Source organism: Lithobates pipiens, unplaced genomic scaffold, assembly GCF_037356315.1.
Source record: "Lithobates pipiens isolate NorthernLeopardFrog02 unplaced genomic scaffold, aLitPip1_a1.2 Scaffold_27, whole genome shotgun sequence".
NCBI lineage: Eukaryota > Metazoa > Chordata > Amphibia > Anura > Ranidae > Lithobates > Lithobates pipiens.
The window spans coordinates 43277760-43297163 of record NW_027507788.1 but is presented as its reverse complement, the minus strand read 5'-3'; the positions used below and the strand labels follow the sequence as shown (position 1 = coordinate 43297163).

Here is a 19404-nt window from a genome sequence, read left to right as displayed (position 1 = left end):
GCAGAGCAAAGGAAAGGAGCACAAACAACTTAAAGTGGAGTTCCACCAAAAAGTGGAACTTCTGCTTAATTGCTTCCTCCCCCGGTGCCATATTTGGCACCTTTCAGGGGGAGGGGAGGGAACGGGTACCTGTTTTTGACAGGTTCCCTTCCTAACTTCCGGGAGACGGCGCTCCAGCCCCTCTCCTTATTCCTCTGTCACTGGGCCAGTTAGAAAGTGCAGTTAGGCATGGCGGCTGCATTTGATCAGATTAGGCGACCCATCAGAATGTGTAACGGAAGTCATGTTTTGTCGCTGCCATCTTCGTACACCCCGCACTCTTCCACAGTAAGGCCGCGTACACACGCGGGGACTGTTCGCTGAAACTTTGTTCGTCAAACAGTTGCCGCAACAGTCCGCTCAAAATTTGCATGAGCGGACTTGCCCACACACGGCACTTTTTGAGCGGACTGTTTCAGCGAACTGTTTGCCAAACAGTTCGCTCAACTTTTGAAATGAACGGACTCGCCCACGTAAGGCGGAGGCAAGTCCGCCCATTTAGAGCGCGTGTACAGGTAGGCGGGGCCCGCGAAGGAGACTTCGCGGGCACCGCCGCCTGGAATGGACTTAAAGGGACACCCAACGCCGAAAAAAATCGGCGTGGGGGTTCCCCAAAGTCCACAACAGACCCTTGTCCGAGCACGCTACCCGGCCGGCCAGGCCGCGTGCCCTCAACATGGGGGGTGCCTTGGGGAAGGGGGGGCCGCGCGGCCCCCCCACCCCAAAGCACCTTGTCCCCATGTTGATGAGGACAAGGGCCTCTTCCCGACAACCCTGGCCGTTGGTTGTCGGGGTCTGCGGGCGGGGGGCTTATCGGAATCCGGGAGCCCCCTTTAATAAGGGGGCCCCCGGATACCGGCCCCCCACCCTATGTGAATGAGTATGGGGTACAATGTACCCCTACCCATTCACCTGTGAAATAAAGTACAAAAAAAAACACAACACAGGGAAAAAATATTTTATTGCACAGCTCCGGGGGTCTTCCGTCTTCGGGGGTCTTCTCGCCGGACTCCTCCGCTATCTTCTTGTAGCTCTTTTGCTAGCGGAGGAGCCCGGCTTTCTTCCTCCCCGCCGCCGGCCTCTTCTCCCGACTTCGGGGGTCTTGTCCCCCTCTTCGGTTCTTCTGCCGGGCCACCGCGCCGCCTTGTAGCTCTTTTGCAGGCGGTGGCCCGGTCTTCTGTCGCCGCCGCCTTCCGTTCTTCGTCTTCGTCTTCGTCTTCTTCTTCTTCTTCTTCTTCTTCTTCTCCAGGAGATGTTGACACGTCGCTCTCTCCGGCCGGAATGCCAGAGCCGCCCTGCGCTGCCACTTATATAGTGACAATGGGGCGGTGTCACATGGTATATGTCACATGGGTTGGTCACATGGTGACCCCACCCCCTTACGATGTCATAGTCCCCATGTGACATCAACCCATGTGACCAACCCATGTGACATATACCATGTGACACCGCCCCATTGTCACTATATAAGTGGCAGCGCAGGGCGGCTCTGGCATTCCGGCCGGAGAGAGCGACGTGTCAACATCTCCTGGAGAAGAAGAAGAAGAAGAAGAAGAAGAAGAAGAAGAAGAAGAAGAAGACGAAGACGAAGAACGGAAGGCGGCGGCGACAGAAGACCGGGCCACCGCCTACAAAAGAGCTACAAGAAGGCGCGGTGGCCCGGCAGAAGAACCGAAGAGGGGGACAAGACCCCCGAAGTCGGGAGAAGAGGCCGGCGGCGGGGAGGAAGAAAGCCGGACTCCTCCGCTAGCAAAAGAGCTACAAGAAGATAGCGGAGGAGTCCGGCGAGAAGACCCCCGAAGACGGAAGACCCCCGGAGCTGTGCAATAAAATATTTTTTCCCTGTGTTGTGTTTTTTTTTGTACTTTATTTCACAGGTGAATGGGTAGGGGTACATTGTACCCCATACTCATTCACATAGGGTGGGGGGCCGGTATCCGGGGGCCCCCTTATTAAAGGGGGCTCCCGGATTCCGATAAGCCCCCCGCCCGCAGACCCCGACAACCAACGGCCAGGGTTGTCGGGAAGAGGCCCTTGTCCTCATCAACATGGGGACAAGGTGCTTTGGGGTGGGGGGGCCGTGCGGCCCCCCCTTCCCCAAGGCACCCCCCATGTTGAGGGCACGCGGCCTGGTACGGCTCGGGAGGGGGGGGCGCGCTCGCTCGCCCCCCTTTCCTGGCCGGCCGGGTAGCGTGCTCGGACAAGGGTCTGTTGTGGATTTTGGGGGGAACCCCACGCCGATTTTTTCGGCGTTGGGGTCCCCCTTTAAGTCCATACCAGGCGGCGGGGCCCGCGACGTCTCCTTCGCGGGCCCCGCCTACCTGGAGGCGCGCTCGTAATGAGCAGACTTTCCTCCGAGCGGGAACAGTTTGCTCATTTCGAAAGTGGCCTACACACGGGCGGACTGTTCGCTCAAACAAAGTTTCAGCGGACAGTTTTTCGGAATTTCCGAAAAACTTTGTTCGTCAAACTGTCCGCTGAAACTGTCCGCTGAAGCCCCACACACGGGCGGACTGTCCGCTGAAACACTGTTCAGCGGACAAAGTTGAGCGAACAGTCCGCCCGTGTGTACGCGGCCTAAGGATACACTGAGAAGGGGGCAAGCGGACATCTTGTTACACCCACTGGAGGTTTGCATTTTATAGTTATTTTTAACAGTAAACTGAGTTTATATAGTGAAATACAGTACTTAAAACTCCATCTCACTGTTTAGATGTTGAATTGTAAAAGCAGTGGCAAGCCTGCTGATTACACAGGTTTGCTAATCTGACAGAAGTTTGCTGCTTTTAACCACATCAATACATGGCACTTTGCCCTCTTCCTTCCCAGGCAAATTTTCAGCTTTCAGTGCTCTCGCATTTTCAATGACAATTGTGTGGTCATACTACACTGTACCCAAATGAAATTTTTATAATTTTGTTTGCACAAATAGAGCTTTCTTTTGATGGTATTTATTCACGACTCTATTTTTTTTTGTGATATAAGCGAAAAAAGAGCAGAAATTTGGGGAAAAAAAAATTATATTTTCTTCTTTCTATTTTAAAAGAAATCCAATAAAATTGAATTTTGGCATAAATTTAAGCTAAAATGTATTCTGCTACATGTTTTGGGTAAAAAAATTCTGTTAAGTGTATAATAATTGGTCACAGACAGATGTACGCAAATGATCATGTACAGATGAGCGCAGGTGATCACGGACATATGTGTTCAAATAATCATTGGGACATATGATTTTAGTGGGACATATGTGGGGGACAGGTGTTTTTATTATTTGGAGACGTGTTTTGGGGATATGAGTGTGTTTACACTAGGTTGGTGATCAGTGAGTAAAAAGCTGTAAAAAAACAGCTCATACTCATTGATCACCAGCCGGCTGCAGCAATCCCCTCTCCTCTCCTCACCGACAACTTCTGTGGGAGGAGAGGAGAGCAGATTACCTAGTAACTGGCTCTGTGTTTACATCACATGAAGGCTATGATTGGACACGGCCGTCATGTGATCAGGAGGGCCAATCACAGAGCCCTCCTGCCGATCGGAGATGCGCCATGTCCGGGTGACACAAGCGCATCGGGATCGCGCCACTGCACGGGCACGAGCGCGCGATCCCCCTCCTTCTGAGTTCCTGAACGTCCACTCAGAAGGAGAGAGTGCCTACCCGGCCGATTATGTACATTGGCCAGGTGGGAAGTAGTTAAAATTCAACATCTAAACATTTACACCTAGTAAGTACTGTATTTCACGATATAAACTCAGTTTACTGTTAAAAAAGTGTAAAATGCAAAACTCCGGTGGGTGTAACAAGATGTCCGCTTGCCCTTTCTCAGTGTATCCTTACTTTGGAGGAGTGCAGAGTGTACCAAGATAGTGGCAACGAAACATCACTTCCGTTACACATTCTGATGGGTCGCCTAATCTGACAAAACAGCGAAAGCATGCAGGCAATAGTAAAAAACTCTGATGACATTGCACACTCCACAGCAATTCCCCTGTACTGGTGGTGTCACTTCCTGTCTATACCGACATGTTTCAATTGGATATCGCTAATCTTTCTGAAAGGAAGGCTGGTCAGGGGACACTGCTATCTTTAAATACTGTCTTCTTGCACTGGATCCACTAATGAACCCTTCACTGCACAAATGACTGCAGCCGGCAATCAAATCAGGTAAAGAAAAAAAAAGTAAAATATGTTTTTAACGTTCTAAAATTATAACATATATATAGGTGTGCATGTGTGTGTGCGCACGCACATACAATATCAAATAATAAAAAATAAAATGTTTTTACTCATATCAATATAATAAAGTGCAAAAAATAATAATATACTGTATATCTTTATAAATGTAAATGATAAAATCTCCCATCTGTAGAAAAACAGGGATTTAAACTGATGACTCCAGTGCTACTATGCAGAAGTGCTAACCACTTGGCCACTGCACTGCCCATATACACTATATTGTCAAAAGTATTGTGATGCCTGACTTTACATGCACTTGAAGTTTTATGGCATCCCAGTCTTAGTCCGTAGGGTTCAATATTGAGTTGGCCCACCCTTTGCTGTTATAACAGCTTCAACTCTTCTGAGAAGGCTGTCCACAAGGTTTAGGAGTGTGTCTATGGAAATGTTGATGTGCGCATTTGTGAGGTCAGACACTGATTGATGAGAAGGCCTGGCTCACAGTTTCCACTCTAATTTATCCCAAAGGTGTTCTATAGGGTTGAGGTTAGGACTCTGTGCAGGCCAGTCAAGTTCCTCCACCAAACTCGCTCATCCATGTCTTTATGGACCTTGCTTTGTCCACTGACGTACAGTCATGTTGGAACAGGAAGGGGCTATCCCCAAACTATTCCCACAAATTTGGGACCATGAAATTGTCCAAAATGTCTTGGTATGCTGACCCCTTAAGAGTTCCCTTCACTGGAACTAAGGGGACAAGCTCAACCCCTGAAAAACAACATAATCCCCCCTCCACCAAATTTTAAACTTGGCACAATGCAGTCAGGTAAGTACCGTTCTCCTGGCAACTACCAAACCCAGACACATCCATCAGATTGCCAGACAGAGAAGCGTGATTCGTCACTCAAGAGAACACAGCTCTAGAGTCCAGTGGTGGCGTGCTTTACACCACTGAATCCGACTCTTTGCATTGCACTTAGTGATGTAAGACTTGACTGCAGCTGCTTGGCCATGGAAACCCATTCCATGAAGCTCTCTACACACTTCTGTTATGCTAATCTAAAGGCCACACAGAGTTTGGAGGTCTGTAGCTACTGACTCTGCAGACAGTTGGCAACTCATGCGCACTGCGCTTCAGCATGCGCTGACTCCGCTCTAACATTTTACGCGGCCTACCACTTTGTGGCTAAGTTGCTGTTGCTCGGTTATAATTTGACTAACAGTTGACTGTGGAATATTTTTAACAGCAAGGAAATTCCACGGGTGGACTTACTGCACAGGTGGCAACCTATCACAGTACCACGCTTGAATTTACTGAGCTCTGATTTGGGGGGGTTCCCAATACTTTTGGCAATATAGTGTATATACAAATATCTAAAAACATACATACAATTCTTAACACTACTAAGTGTCTTAGTCTGATAAGCATCACTGTTGGTTTATTGTTAATAGGGATCTACCCATTTTTTCAAAGCAAACTATTTGATGGCCAGATTCAGACCCTTTGGAGGAATAATGTTCAACTCAAAAATTCACTTTGACTTACATCTGGACATCAGGCTTTACTACCTCCTAGTTTGTTTGTTTTTTAATTTCAGCCCCATCAAGCCTATGCTGTTGCTTACCTAGATGACATGATCATCCATAGTGAACATTGGGACTCGCATTTGCCAGAGGTTCAGGCCATGTTAAACTCTATCTGCAAAGTCTGTTTTTTTAAGCCAGTCCACAAAAATGGACCACTGGGCTAGAGAAGGCAAAGTATCTGAGGTATACCATAGGACAGGAATCTGCAATTAGCGGACCTCCAGCTGTTACAAAACTACAAGTCCCATCATGCCTCTGCCTCTGGGTGTCATGCTTTTGGCTGTCAGAGTCTTGCTATGCCTCATGGGAGTTGTAGTTCTGCAACAACTGGAGGTCCACTAATTGCATATCCCTGCCATAGGAAGAGGTATAATAAAGCCCCAGGTGAACAAAATTGACACTAATTCAAATTGACACGCCCCACTGGCAAGAAGCAGGTACAAGCATTTTTTAGGGATTGCTGACTAATACCTGAATTTTATTCCACATTTTGCCTCCCAGGCTGCTCTGCTAATAAATTTGACAGAGTGGAAAGTAATATGTCAGGATCAAGTTAATCCCTGATGCCGGAGCAGCTTTTGAGTCATTAAAATAGGCTTTGTGTGGTTAGCCAGTGCTGTACTCTCCTGACTTCTCGGGCGACTTTGTGGTCCAGACCGATGCATCGGACATTGGGTCGGGAGCTGTATTTTCTCAGATTTGGAAGTAGGAAGAGCTTTCTATATTTGTCCTTAGCAGGAAACTGAAGTCCCATGAAGTAAATTATGCCGCCACTGAAAAAGAGAATTTAGCAGTAAAGTGGGCTTCGATATGGATAGAGCTTTTGAGCTGATTACGGATCATGCTCCATTAAATTGTATGGCACAGAACAAAGAAACCATTAGGAAGGTTAATAGGTGGTTCTTGGTCCTTTAAGAATTTAGCTTTACAGTGTAACACCACCTAGGATGGATGGGGAAATGCAAATGGTATGTCCCAGGTTCACCCATGCCTGGCAACCTGTGATAGGAGGCCAGGAAAACAGCTGGTTGTAGGATAGGAGATATACAGTATTTGTCCCACATTCAGGCAGTAGGCAGACTATTTTCTTTTACCAATGCTATTATTGAAGAAATCATACTAAAAAAGCACAGATCTTCGGCTACTTTCACATTGGGGTATTGCAGGCACTGGCGGTAAAGCGGCGCTATATTTAGCGCCACTTTACCGTCGTTTTAGCGGCACTATGCGGCCGGCCACTAGCGGCGGGTTTGCAGCGCTGCCCCATGGTTTTCTATAGGAAGGAGCGCTTTAGGAGCAGTAAATACACCACTCCTGCAGCACTCCAAAGATGGTGCTTACAGAACTTTTTTGACCCTACTGCAAGGGCACCGGTCCAGTGTGAAAGCCCTTGGGTTTAACACATTTGAAAATACATGTGAAGCCATTGCCGCATGAGGGCACGTTTGCAAAGCATGTAAACTATTTGTACTATCAGCTATAGAACAAACATATCACTATATAAGTATATAGCAATGCAAAAACAAGCTGACCTGGAAGCAGCCCCTTCCTCCTTAATGCACGGCAACACAGCAGTAGCGCAACATTGCTTAAAGCTGTATTAAAGGGGTTGTAAAGGTTCCTTTTTTTTCACTTTAATGCATCCTATGCATTGTAAACAAACCGGCGTCATGTCATGACGCCAGTTTCTCACTCCCCTCTCTGTACCGATCTATACAGTGCGAGGAGAGAGGGCTGGATCTGTAGTGCCCACAGCTCTGCTCAGTGCCCATGCTCTGCAGTATTCTGTCAATACTCTGCCAATACTCTACAATAAACAGAAACAAAGAATTATTATTATTTTTTTTACAGAATTTTCAGTCTTTTCTGATTTATAGAGCAAAAAATAAAAAACCCAGCGGTGATTAAATACCACCAAACAAAAGCTCTATTTGTATAAAAAAAGGACAAACATTTCATATGGGTACAGTGTTGTATGACTGAGTAATTATCATTCAAACTGTGAGAGCACAGAAAGCTGAAAATCGGTCTGGTTAGGAAGAGGGTTTAAGTGCTTAGTGGTCAAGTTGGTTAAAACTAGCAAAAAAAGGAAATATTTATTATATAGGAAAGCTTAGGGCAGGTTCCCTTAATTCAGAAGGAGAGGTGAGTACACTCTGTTGATTGTTTTAAGGACCGGTCAGAATTACGTATTGGTAAGGGTTAGTACCTTAAGACTACAAAACTTTACTATACTGAGAACTCTATAAAGCCTTTGACAATGATTTGCTAAAACAAATGTGCAAACAACAGTAAATCATCAGAAAAGTGGCTTGGAGGTGTTATTTACATATTATACTCACTTTCCCTTATCCCTGTCATCAGTTTTTACTTACATACGTTGCCCTTTAAATTACCCTAAATGAGGTTGTGCTGATTTGAATTTAGTAGCAAAGCAATGCTTATCAGTGCATGAAAAGCAGTAATAGAACTTTCATTTTCAGTAACCATGTAAATATGTGTGAACAGGCTTCCAACATGGGTGGGTGAATGGAAAAATACCGCGCTCTGTAGCTGTAATGTGCAAATGAGCGGTTAAGATTCTACCTGAAACAAAAGCAGATAAGAGGTGCTTACCAAAGTTATGATGTGTAATGTCAGCACTATTTGAAGCAATTTAATGAACATTTACTGGATCTATAGTGAAAATTTATTATAAAGCAAGGATTTATTACTTTGTTTTTACGATAACTATTAAATATACCCAAATCAGTGAATAACATTTCAAGCAATAATCTGTTGCTGTGCAGTTTTATCTTTCAAAAATGCTTATGTGGACATTAAAACTAAGAAAAAAGGTGCATTGAGACACAATAAGCTAAAAAACAAAATCCATCATGAATATAGTAACATAATATTCATTCAAAATAATTTTTTTCACTAATGACCAAAATGTGCCTTGGAGTGACTTCTTATTATATATATATATATATATATATATATATATATATATATATATATATATATATATATATATATATATATATATATCTTATATTATAAATTAACTATAAATAATTATTGCAAAGCACAAATAACTTTATGAAAACCTAAAATGTCTCATATACATGCAAATGTTTAATTATTTTTCAATTACATATTTTTATTTTATTATATATTTTTTCTAGATTAGTTGGTGTCAGAGGCAGTTCTAGGTTTAAACCAAGGACTTTGTTTTGTTATCAGATTTGCTTTCTAGTGACATGTAGCAAGTTTGGATATCTCCAATTATTTCCCTTGTAGTCACACACTTAGGGATTCCACCAAAAAAAAAATATTAAAAGCCAGCAGCTATAAATACTACAGCTGCTGACTTTTAATAAATGGACACTCACCTGTCCCGGGTTCCAGCGATGCCAGCAGCCGAGGCCGATCGATCGCTCGGCCCTCGGCTGCTGCCGCCACCATTCTAGGTGAGGGAATCAGGAAGTGAAGCGAATCGGCTTCACTTCCCGGTTCCCTACTGCGCATGCGCGAGTCGCGCAGCGCAATAGAAATTCTCCGCGCTGTCACTGGGACCCGTGTGTAGCCCAGCAGACAGCGCGGCAGGACAGGAAATGGCGTAGACTCCCACGGGAGTCTATGCCCGGAAGTGGGTGTAAATACCTGTCTTTGACAGGTATCTCCACCCCCCCTCCCCCCTGAAAGGTGCCAATTGTGACACCGGAGGGGGGGGAGGGATCCGATCAGCGGAGGTTCCACTTTAGGGTGGAACCCCGCTTTAATAACACTCCAGAATCGAAATGTATGTTGTTTACACTTACCTTAATACATTGTCTCCAAAGGTTTATGAGCTACAGTACATATTATATTCAGTAATCCTATTTATTGGTGTGGATTGGTGGCTCCATTCAACTAGTTGACTAGTATATGTATGAATTGGAGTGACTGTGAATGCATTGGTCTTTGACCTTCAGGCAGTATTGCCAACCTACCAGATTGAAATTTACTGACACAACACCCAAGATTTACTGGCACAGCCTAGTTTTTACTGCCATTTCCAAAAGTTACAAAATTACAGTTGTGCAAATTGTGCAAAGTGCAAATTTCAGTATTTAGGCTACAAATAAATATAATATGTAATTTGCAATGTGATTTAGGGTAGATATTAAAGCAAAAAACATATTTCTTATTTTATTTTCAATATAGTAAGAAAGTGGCTCAGGGACAGGACTGTGCAGCGGCACAGATCACTGACACGTCCCATCCTGAGTCACAATGATAGTCTCTCTCAATGCCAGGTGGTCCTCTCAGTCTCCTTCAGTCCAAACAGGACTGATAGTCCCACTGCTGGCTAACCTTTCTCCCGTCCCACAGACCCGCACACGAGGCTCTGGCTGCTCTGCTCAGCTCACTTGTGCCATGACATCACACGACACGCTCAGGCACCGTCTCCGCCAGACCTGCCCCCCACTGGTGCCACCTGAACACAATTTAGCAGGCACTTGGATGGTCCTGGCTGGCTCTGGACCTGAGCTGTGCTGGCCCAGTTCCGAGCCAAGCGTCACAGCTATATTTTTTACTGGCAAGCTTTTCCTCTTTCTGGCATTTACTGGCAGGAGAAAGTGCCTGTTTTATACTGGCTGCCAGTAAAAATACTGACGGTTGGCAACACTGCCTTCAGGACATTTATGCGTGTTACCATGCATATTTGAAAACCTACATGTCTCCTGTGAAAGTCAGAACAACAGTATGGATGTTTTACTGTTAAACAGTTTTATACTACATTCTGGAGTGTTATCAATGCTTAAGACAAATAGGGAAATAGTTGGAGATACCTAAACTGGTTGCATGTCTGCTGGAAAGCAAATAAGACAGAACAAAGACCTTATTGTGCCACTAATATTGTCTCTGAGTTGGGTACATACAGGCCGAATGTCGGGAGACAATGGCCGTTTAAAAAAAAAAATCGGCCAACATGCGGCCTGTGTGTATTTCGGTCTGTCAAACAGAAGTTGGTCGATTGGTTGGCTTCTGTCGGACGTGCATGCTGGAAAACCATTGGCTGCCATTGGCTGAGAGTGCTGATTGGAGTGTTGCGGTGGGGGTGTCGCCCCCCCTGTCAGAACACGCTCAATAGGGGAGATCACATAACCTTGCATGGGTTGAACGAATAAAAATGAATATTGTGTACCTGGCTTAAGTCCACCAGTTAATCTATTATAGGGAAGGTATGTAATTGCAATATGATGAAAAATTTGGATGACTATGGGACATTTCCGCTTTCCTTATGCATCAATTATAGAGATCTTGTGAAGTGTACTTTGTCATCATAATTAGTAGTTAGTCTATAACGAATAAGAGATCACTCCAATGTGGTCATTTTGGCCACTTATATCTATTTTTTACCCTAAAGGGATTGTAAAGGGCCTAAAGATTCTATGCATTAAGGTAAAAAAACGTCTTTGCTGCAGCTTCCCCCAGAGCCCCCCCTCAGCCCATCCATTTCAGCAATGTGCATGAGTGCAGCAGCTCCAGCTGCTGTCTCTGTCCTCATTGGATAGAGTGATAACAGCAGGAGCCATTGACTCCTGCTTCTGTCCATCTAATCCAGTGAGACGGGAGCGGGGGTGCGTCCCGCTGTCTGTGTCAATGGATGCAGCAGCGGGACTCAGGAGCGTGCCCGCATGGGTGCCACAATGGAAATCGGCTCTCTATGGGGGCACCCGATGAAGGGGAGGAGCGCCAGCAGGGCATCCCAGAAGAGGAGGATTGGGGTTGCTCTGTGCAAAACCCTTGCACAAAGGAGGTAAGTATAACATGTTTGTAAATCTTGTTTTTTTTTTTTTTTTTACTTTAATCCTGGATAAAGCCGGGTGATTGGGTCTGTTTTTAAACATTTTAATTTTTTGGGTTAATATAGTTCCAGGCATATATTTTTTTTAGCATAAAAAGGTTTTTGGATAAAAGTTATTTTGACTGAATTATAATTTTGTATTCACGATCGATCTGGCTTTTAGCTTATTGTCAATAAGCCTTTTTTCTTAGTTCCCATAATGGACTCTTTATGTGTTCTGCCCATGAAAATAGTGAGGAAGAAATTTCTGTCTTTGGTTTGTAGGACAGCAAAAACATGAACATGATTGTCAAGCTAGGTACAGTTTACGTGCAATCAGTATGTATGGTATCTGTATGTGTTGCAGCACTCTACAGTACCCATTGGCAGCATGCAGAGGATAAGCCTTAAATTGATTGTAAAGGATCAAATCTTTTTTTTTTTTTAAATAACAAATATGTTATACTTACCTGCCCTGTGCAATGGTTTTGCACCGAGCAGCCCCAATCCTCATCTTTTGGGGTCCCCTAATGGTGCTCCTGGCTTCTCTCCCCTGCCGAGTGACCCCATAGCAAGCTGCCTGCTATTGGTGCACTCATGCAGGCTTGCTCTGGAGCCATGCTGTATGTGTCCATTGACACACACACAGCTTGGCTCAGGCCCACCTCCTGTTCTGTGCTCACTAGGTGTTATAGACAGCAGCAGGAGACAATGAAGTCTCTGGGCCTGTGAGGAGGGTGAGAGAGGAAAGAGCCCCTACTCTTGTGCACAATTCTGGATCAAGATCGGGCTCGGGTAAGTATAAGAAGGGGTCCGGGGAAGGGAGCTTCACTCTGGTTTTTTACCTTAATGCAGAAAATGCTTTAAGGTAGAAATCCTTCAGCCATTAGAACCACATAAAAGAGAATCTGTTACTTTGCCCCCTCAGGGCTGGCAGGTTCTATTGATAGGACATGCTCTTCCTTTTATCCATAAACTTCTCTTACCTGCTATTCCGCTGATAGTAGCGCTGACTCTAAACCCTTTTTAAGTGCCTGTTGGAGATTGCACAGGATTAATGACCTTCACCTTCTCCCTTCCTTGTTGTATGTTTCAATGCTCCTGCAGAGGGACAGAGCAATGGGAGAGTTCAACAAAGGAGAGTATTAGTGACTGGGGGGGGGGGGGGGGGGGGAATTGGTTCCTTATCATGGGAACCAAACACTTAAAGTGGTTTGGCTCCCAAGCCGTGCAAGCTTTTTGTGAATTTTATGTAATTTTATATTTTATTTTTTGGAATGCATGTAGCAATTTTAGCATAAATACAGACGTTCTGCCATCTGCCATATGTGTGTTACATATATTCATCATGCATACTGTTCCTGCAATCCTCAGTTTTTTTTTTTTGCTTTATAAACAGGATGAGAATGACTACATATGTGATAGTACCATCAATGAAAACCAAGAAGAACTTCAGCAATTCCAGCGCATTTTCATCCCATTGCTTTATAGCCTTGTATTTGTAGTTGGCGTTATTGGAAATGGCCTTGTCCTCTATATTCTAATGAGGCACCGTCGCTTACGCTCAAGTACGGATAATTTCCTTGTGCACCTGGCTATTGCAGATTTACTGATGCTTTTTACATTCCCCTTTGGTGTGACTGACGTTTTAGCTGGATGGGTATTTGGAGATTGCCTTTGCAAGATTGTAAGAGTTATCAGCCGTGTGAATTTCTACTGCAGCAGCCTCCTCCTGGGATGTATCAGCATTGACCGTTATATGTCTATAATCCATGCTGTCAATGCTTTCAGAAAGCAACATGCCATGACTGCACATATCCCATGTTTTTGTGTTTGGTTCTTCTGCTTTCTTCTATCATTGCCAAACCTATTCATATTAGGAACCTTTCCAGATGGAAATATTACAAGGTGTGCATACTACGATGGCTCTTTTCAAGAAAATCGTTTTTGGCAGGCTGAGAGATTCCTCAACCATGTGGTAGGATTTTTATTGCCTCTGATCCTCATGACCTTTTGCTATTCTCACATTATAGTCGCCTTGTGCAAATCACCAAGACGAGAAAAAAAGAGGGCAGTCCGTGTGGCCATAGTGATAACCAGTGTCTTCTTTTTGTGCTGGACACCATACAATGTTGTCATTATTGTGGACACTTTGGATCGGCTACAACTAATCAATAGTTGTGTAGATTTAAGACAACTTCGCTTAGCAATGATAATTACAGAGTTGTTAGGGTATATTCACAGTTGCCTGAATCCCTTGCTTTATGCCTTTGTGGGGGTAAAATTCCGAAATGATGCCCTGCGTGTTTTAATGCATATCACATGCTTCAAATCAAAGATGATTAGTAAGCTAAACACACTTCAAAGGAAAGGAAGTAGTATAGAATCTGAAAGTGGTACAGTCATGTCCAGTTTTTAAAATGTAAAAACCCCTCTCAAATGTACAACAGTATTAATTATAAAAAATAGTGTGGACCATCTGAAGGCCACCATTCAAATCAGAAGAAAAGCAGAGAAGGTATAGGATCAATTGATAAGTTAAAAATATTATTTCAAAATGAACTTTCCACACACTTAATTGTTCTAGCTTAAAGAACAACTATCAACAAAATACGGGATTTGCCAAAGGTATTATAAAACGGCTGATATAATGCAATGCAAAAATACAGTATTTACATGATTACTAAACAAAAATTATGCAAATTGGATACAGCTGCTGTTCCATTGAAAATTTTTTATCTGGCTCCTTTTATTTTTGAAGCAAGGGATGGTGAGTGAATTTCAGGCAGTTCAGCATTGACTAGACAACATTTAGATCAGGGGTGCCCAACTTTTTAAAGAACGAGGGCCTCTTAAGCGACTTAGTAACCAGTTGCGGGCCACAATGTGTGGATGACAGATCCATGTCCACCCTGCATATGCAGAGCGAACACGGACATGGCTCGCTCTACTCTATGGGCCTTCCGATCTGATCTGCCATGATGGAATAGGACAGATCCCCCCTTCTGTTTTTTTTAGTTGTCCGGATTGGAGGTAGGTGGGTGTATATGGCCACAAGTCCGTTTACATCTGTGGCTCAATAGAGGTGAACGGAGGGTACGATTGGGTCGGACCGATCATGCCAAAGGGGCCTAATGCTGCTTGTGCTGTGGTTTACCTGTATTGCAAGTGCAGTGCAGTACACTTGTGGCTTTGTTACACTTTGCCTTAGACTTCTATTATAGCCTGCGGGTGTGATGCACTTTCTGAAAGCTCACCACACCTGCAGGTAATAACAAAAGTCTATGGCTCAGTGTAGGCAACCCACAGGTGTTCTGCGCTGTACCTGCGGATCAGTTTGAAAGCAGCCCAGTAGCCACTGCAAAAGAGATATGCCCATATATATACACTGTGATTTTAGTAATAAATTTACCTTTAATAACAGTCTTCCATTCAGGTATCGCCGGCTGTTGATGTCCCAGGCAGAGTGCATTTGGTATTGCTCCGCCTGTAGCCACTTGCTTTCTCTACCACCGGCATCATTAACAACACTGATTGTCTGGGATGGTGGGTCAGCAACCCACAATCTGGGCTTGCCAACCCACCATCAGAGAGCAGGAGGTCGAGGGCCACATCAGAGGGCTCCGCGGGCCACTGGTTGGGCACCCCTGATTTAGTGTATGGCCAGCTTAGTACATGGTGCTCTCAGATATTACTACATGTGTGTTTCCTCCTGGTTGGCTTTCTCCTCTGACAACCTCAAAAAACAATATCCAGTTGATCTCATGCTAGATGTACCACCAAGTAACAATCCTGATTTGACAAATAGAAAAAAATTCCACTGCCCTAGCTACAAAAATTATGCCCAACGACAACTCTTCAAAAAGATTTTCCAACAAAATTGCTGCAGAAAATCATAATTTAAAGAATAGGCACAAGGCACAAATGTGCTCAGATAAGACAACTGGAACATGTATTCATGTTATTCTTTTATTTACATTTTTCTGGTTCAATAAATGTTATTGAAAGTTTGTAGGAAATTTTACAAGAGTTGAATACAAAAACATTACGAAATTGCACTAAGTGCAACAGGAGGAGTTGTCACCCCCCTATACCAGTACCAAATATACACAAAAATAAATGAGATAGTCATGAGTTCATAGGCAGAGGAGTCACGTATAAAAAGATGGCAGGTCAAATCCGGGAGTGATCCAGATTCAGCACAATCTGAAGGAAGGCCCTGAAAGGAACATACCTTCGGGTATATCAAGGTTTGACCTCTCTTAATAAGAGGAGAGCAACATAACCGGTACAGGTGTAATTGCCCTTCAGAATGCCTTCACCTGCCCTGCAGGTGTGGCATTACCATATGCTGATTAGACAGCATGATTATTGCACAGGTGTGCCTTAGGCTGGCCACAATAAAAGGCCACTCTAAAATATGCAGTTTTACTGTATGGGGGGGGGGGTCCAAAAGCCAGTCAATATCTGGTATGACCAACATTTGCCTCACGCAGTGCAGCACATCTCCTTCACATAGAGTTGTTGATTGTGGCCTATGGAATGTTGGTTCATTCCTCTTCAATGGTTGTGCAAAGTTGCTGGATATTGGCAGGAACTGGAACATGCTGTCGTATACGCCAATCCAGAGCATCCCAAACATGCTCAATGGGTGACATGTCTGCTGAGTATGCTGGCCATGCAAGAACTGGGATGTTTTCAGCTTCCAGGAATTGTGTGCAGATCCTTGCAACATGGGGCCATGCATTATCATGCTCCAAAATGAGGTGATGGTCTTGGATGAATGGCACAACTATGGACCTCAGGATTGCATCACGGTATCTCTGTGCATTGAAAATACCATCAATAAAATGCACATGGGTACGTTGTCCATAGCATATGCCTGTCCATACCATAACCATGGGCCACTTGATCCACAACATTGACATCAGCAAACCGCTCACCCACACAACACCATAACACTGTCTGCCATCTGCCCTGTACAGTGAAAACCGGGATTCATCCATGAAGAGAACACCTCTCCAAAGTGCCAGACGCCATCGAATGTGAGCATTTGCCCACTCAAGTTGGTTATGATGACAAACTGCAGTCAGGTCGAGACCCCAATGAGTACGACAAGCTTTTTTATGAACTTCACTGAGATGGTTTCGGACAGTTTGTGCTGAAATTCTTTGGTTATGCAAACCGATTGTTGCAGCAGCTGTCCGGGTGGCTGGTCTCAGATGATCTTCGAGGTGAAGAGGCTGGATGTGGAAGTCCCGAGCTGGTGTTGTTAAATGTGATCTGCTGTTGTGAGGCTGGTTGGATGTACTGCCAAATTCTCTGAAACACCTTTGGAGACAGCTTATGGTAGAGAAATTAACATTCAATTCAAGGGCAACAGCTGCCAATTGCACGCTCCCTCAACTTGCGACATCTGTGGCATTGTGCTGTGTGATAAAACTGCACATTTTAGAGTGGCCTTTTATTGTGCCCAGCCTAAGGCACACCCATGCAATAATCATGCTGTCTAATTAGCATCTTGATATGCCATACATGTGAGGTGGATGGATTATCTTGGCAAAGGAGAAGTGCTAACACAGATTTAGACAGATTTGTGAACAATATTTAAGAGAAATAGGCCATTTGTGTACATAGAAAAAGTCGTAGATAAATAGGGGCAAAAACAAAAGTGTTGAGTTTATAATTTTGCTCAGTGTACATAGGTAGAATATTATTTTTTTAACAGTATAGTTTTTGTTACTGTAATATAATATTATGCAGCTATAAGATGAACTACAGGTGCGTTGACAAATGGCAACAGACATCATCAGCTGGTGTCTAATTGGTGGTCATTTAAGCATATAATGTACAATGCAAAATAAAAATAATTAAAAAAACATGGTAAGTACATCTTGAATGCATGAACATTTCCCTATGTTTTATCCTTTTTAGATTTGCCACAAGTACAATAAAATAACTGTAGATGTGCTCAGAATATAGTCTTCACCTTTCTTTCTATCTTGGCGCATCTTTTGATCTTTGATGAATTACAAAGGACACAGCCCTTTTTTTGTAACTTTCAAACGATATAACAAAGTGTTATCAATGGTATTCTTAGCAGACCAAAAAGGAGCAAATAAGAGAAGCTAATTGTTAGGGTTTACATACACTTTTAACAATGGCCCTTTTCCACCCTCTAACAACTGTGAAAATTGCAGCCATCAAATCACCTATTTAAAAGGACATATAAATAAATTGTAAATTAAAAATTCAATTAAAAACATCAAGTTTTAAAAGGTAGTTTTTTTTATTTTGATACACATTACTTTTTGAAAGTATTTTTTTTCTATTTTTATAAGCAATACTTTATTACTTTTTTGTAGGTCGATCTAATTTTCTGGTAGATCAGCATGAGCTGTACAGAGATAGGAGGAAAATGACTCATCAGTATTTCTTTTTTAGTAAACTTTGTTTACAGTATTTCTTGCTTTGAGTTTGCATTTTGTAAAAGTGTGACCAATGTACAGTAATTCAATGTTTTTCAGAGTGGAAAAAAAAACAGTAGGATTAAGATGCTCAGTAAAACAGACTTTTGTAAAGTGACCTCAGTATTATATAGAATTATATATATTTTTATGTGTTTATAATCTCTATGTATCTCTTTAGATGAAGCTCATCTCTGAAATAGTTCAGTCCAGTTCTGGCAGGCATCGCTGTAACTAGACAGCCTTGTTAAACAAGTCCTTAAAGGGGTTGTAAAGGTTCGTTTTTTATTTTCTAAATAGGTTCCTTTAAGCTAGTGCATTGTTGGTTCACTTACCCTTTTCTTCGATTTCCCTTCTAAATGTTTTTTTTCTTTGTTTTCTTTGTCTGAATTTCTCACTTCCTGTTCCTCCTCAGTAAGCTGTTCAATAAGCTGTTCTGGCTGACTAAACACCACTCAGATGATGGTGTGAAGTTTACTGAGGAGAAACAGGAAGTGAGATATTCAGACAAAGAAAAAAAAACACTTAGAAGGGAAATCGAAGGAAAAGGTAAGTGAACCAACAATGCACTAGCTTAAAGGAACCTATGTAGAAAATAAAAAATGAACCTTTACAACCCCTTTAAATTGTCAGTATGTCCTAAAATATGTCATTTATTTGTAGGTGTGCTTGTAGGGGCTGTCAATCTTTTTTTTTATTATTATTGGTTGAGCTAGAGATGGACGTGTGTCTTTTTTCAACATGACTAACTATATAACTTTTTCATCACTCTAGTGGCCAGGCCACTGTACTTGAGTTCTCAGGCCAACCAGTTAACTCTGCTTGTTAGGGTCTACCTCTTCCTGATGTTGTTTTTACAGAAATATTATATTGGTGGAATGGACTGTATACAATTATAATGTGATTTGAGATGTATAATGTGTATGAATTGACTTGCAGAACAAACTGTAAAGGGAGATTGCTAGGACTTTTCCCAGAAGAGCCCCTGTCCAGTAAGGGCTGCTATTACTCAACTGCCAGAAGCATTGGTGGATCCAGGGCAAGAACGTCACAGCTACGGGTGTGTTTATTGCCTGGGAACTACCAGTGCTGTCAGGGCTTGGACATCCAGTTTTGGATGGGAGATGCCAGTCTTCCTGACAAGTTCAATGTAATGCAGCCACTATTTGATTTATTGTTTGTATATATTTATTTAGTTGTTTCATGTAATGTGCCTTGTGATGCTACATCTTTTATCTACAAATATTTCAGAAGTAATTTACAATTGTTCTTACACTTTGTAGACTAGATGTTTTACTGTACAGCATTCTGTATTATAAACA

The 19404-nt window shown here is 43.2% G+C and overlaps 1 protein-coding gene across 1 annotated transcript in view; it reads left to right on the top strand.

The window, feature by feature from the left end:
- CXCR5 (C-X-C motif chemokine receptor 5) overlaps nt 1-18193 on the top strand; it is a 50718-nt gene extending 32525 nt beyond the window's left edge. The window contains exon 5 of the mRNA XM_077456905.1: nt 13015-18193. Within this exon, the coding sequence (XP_077313031.1) occupies nt 13015-14034 (1020 nt within the window). The 3' untranslated portion in view covers nt 14035-18193. The remainder of the gene's footprint in view (nt 1-13014) is intronic.
- The last annotated feature ends 1211 nt before the right edge of the window (nt 18194-19404 follow it).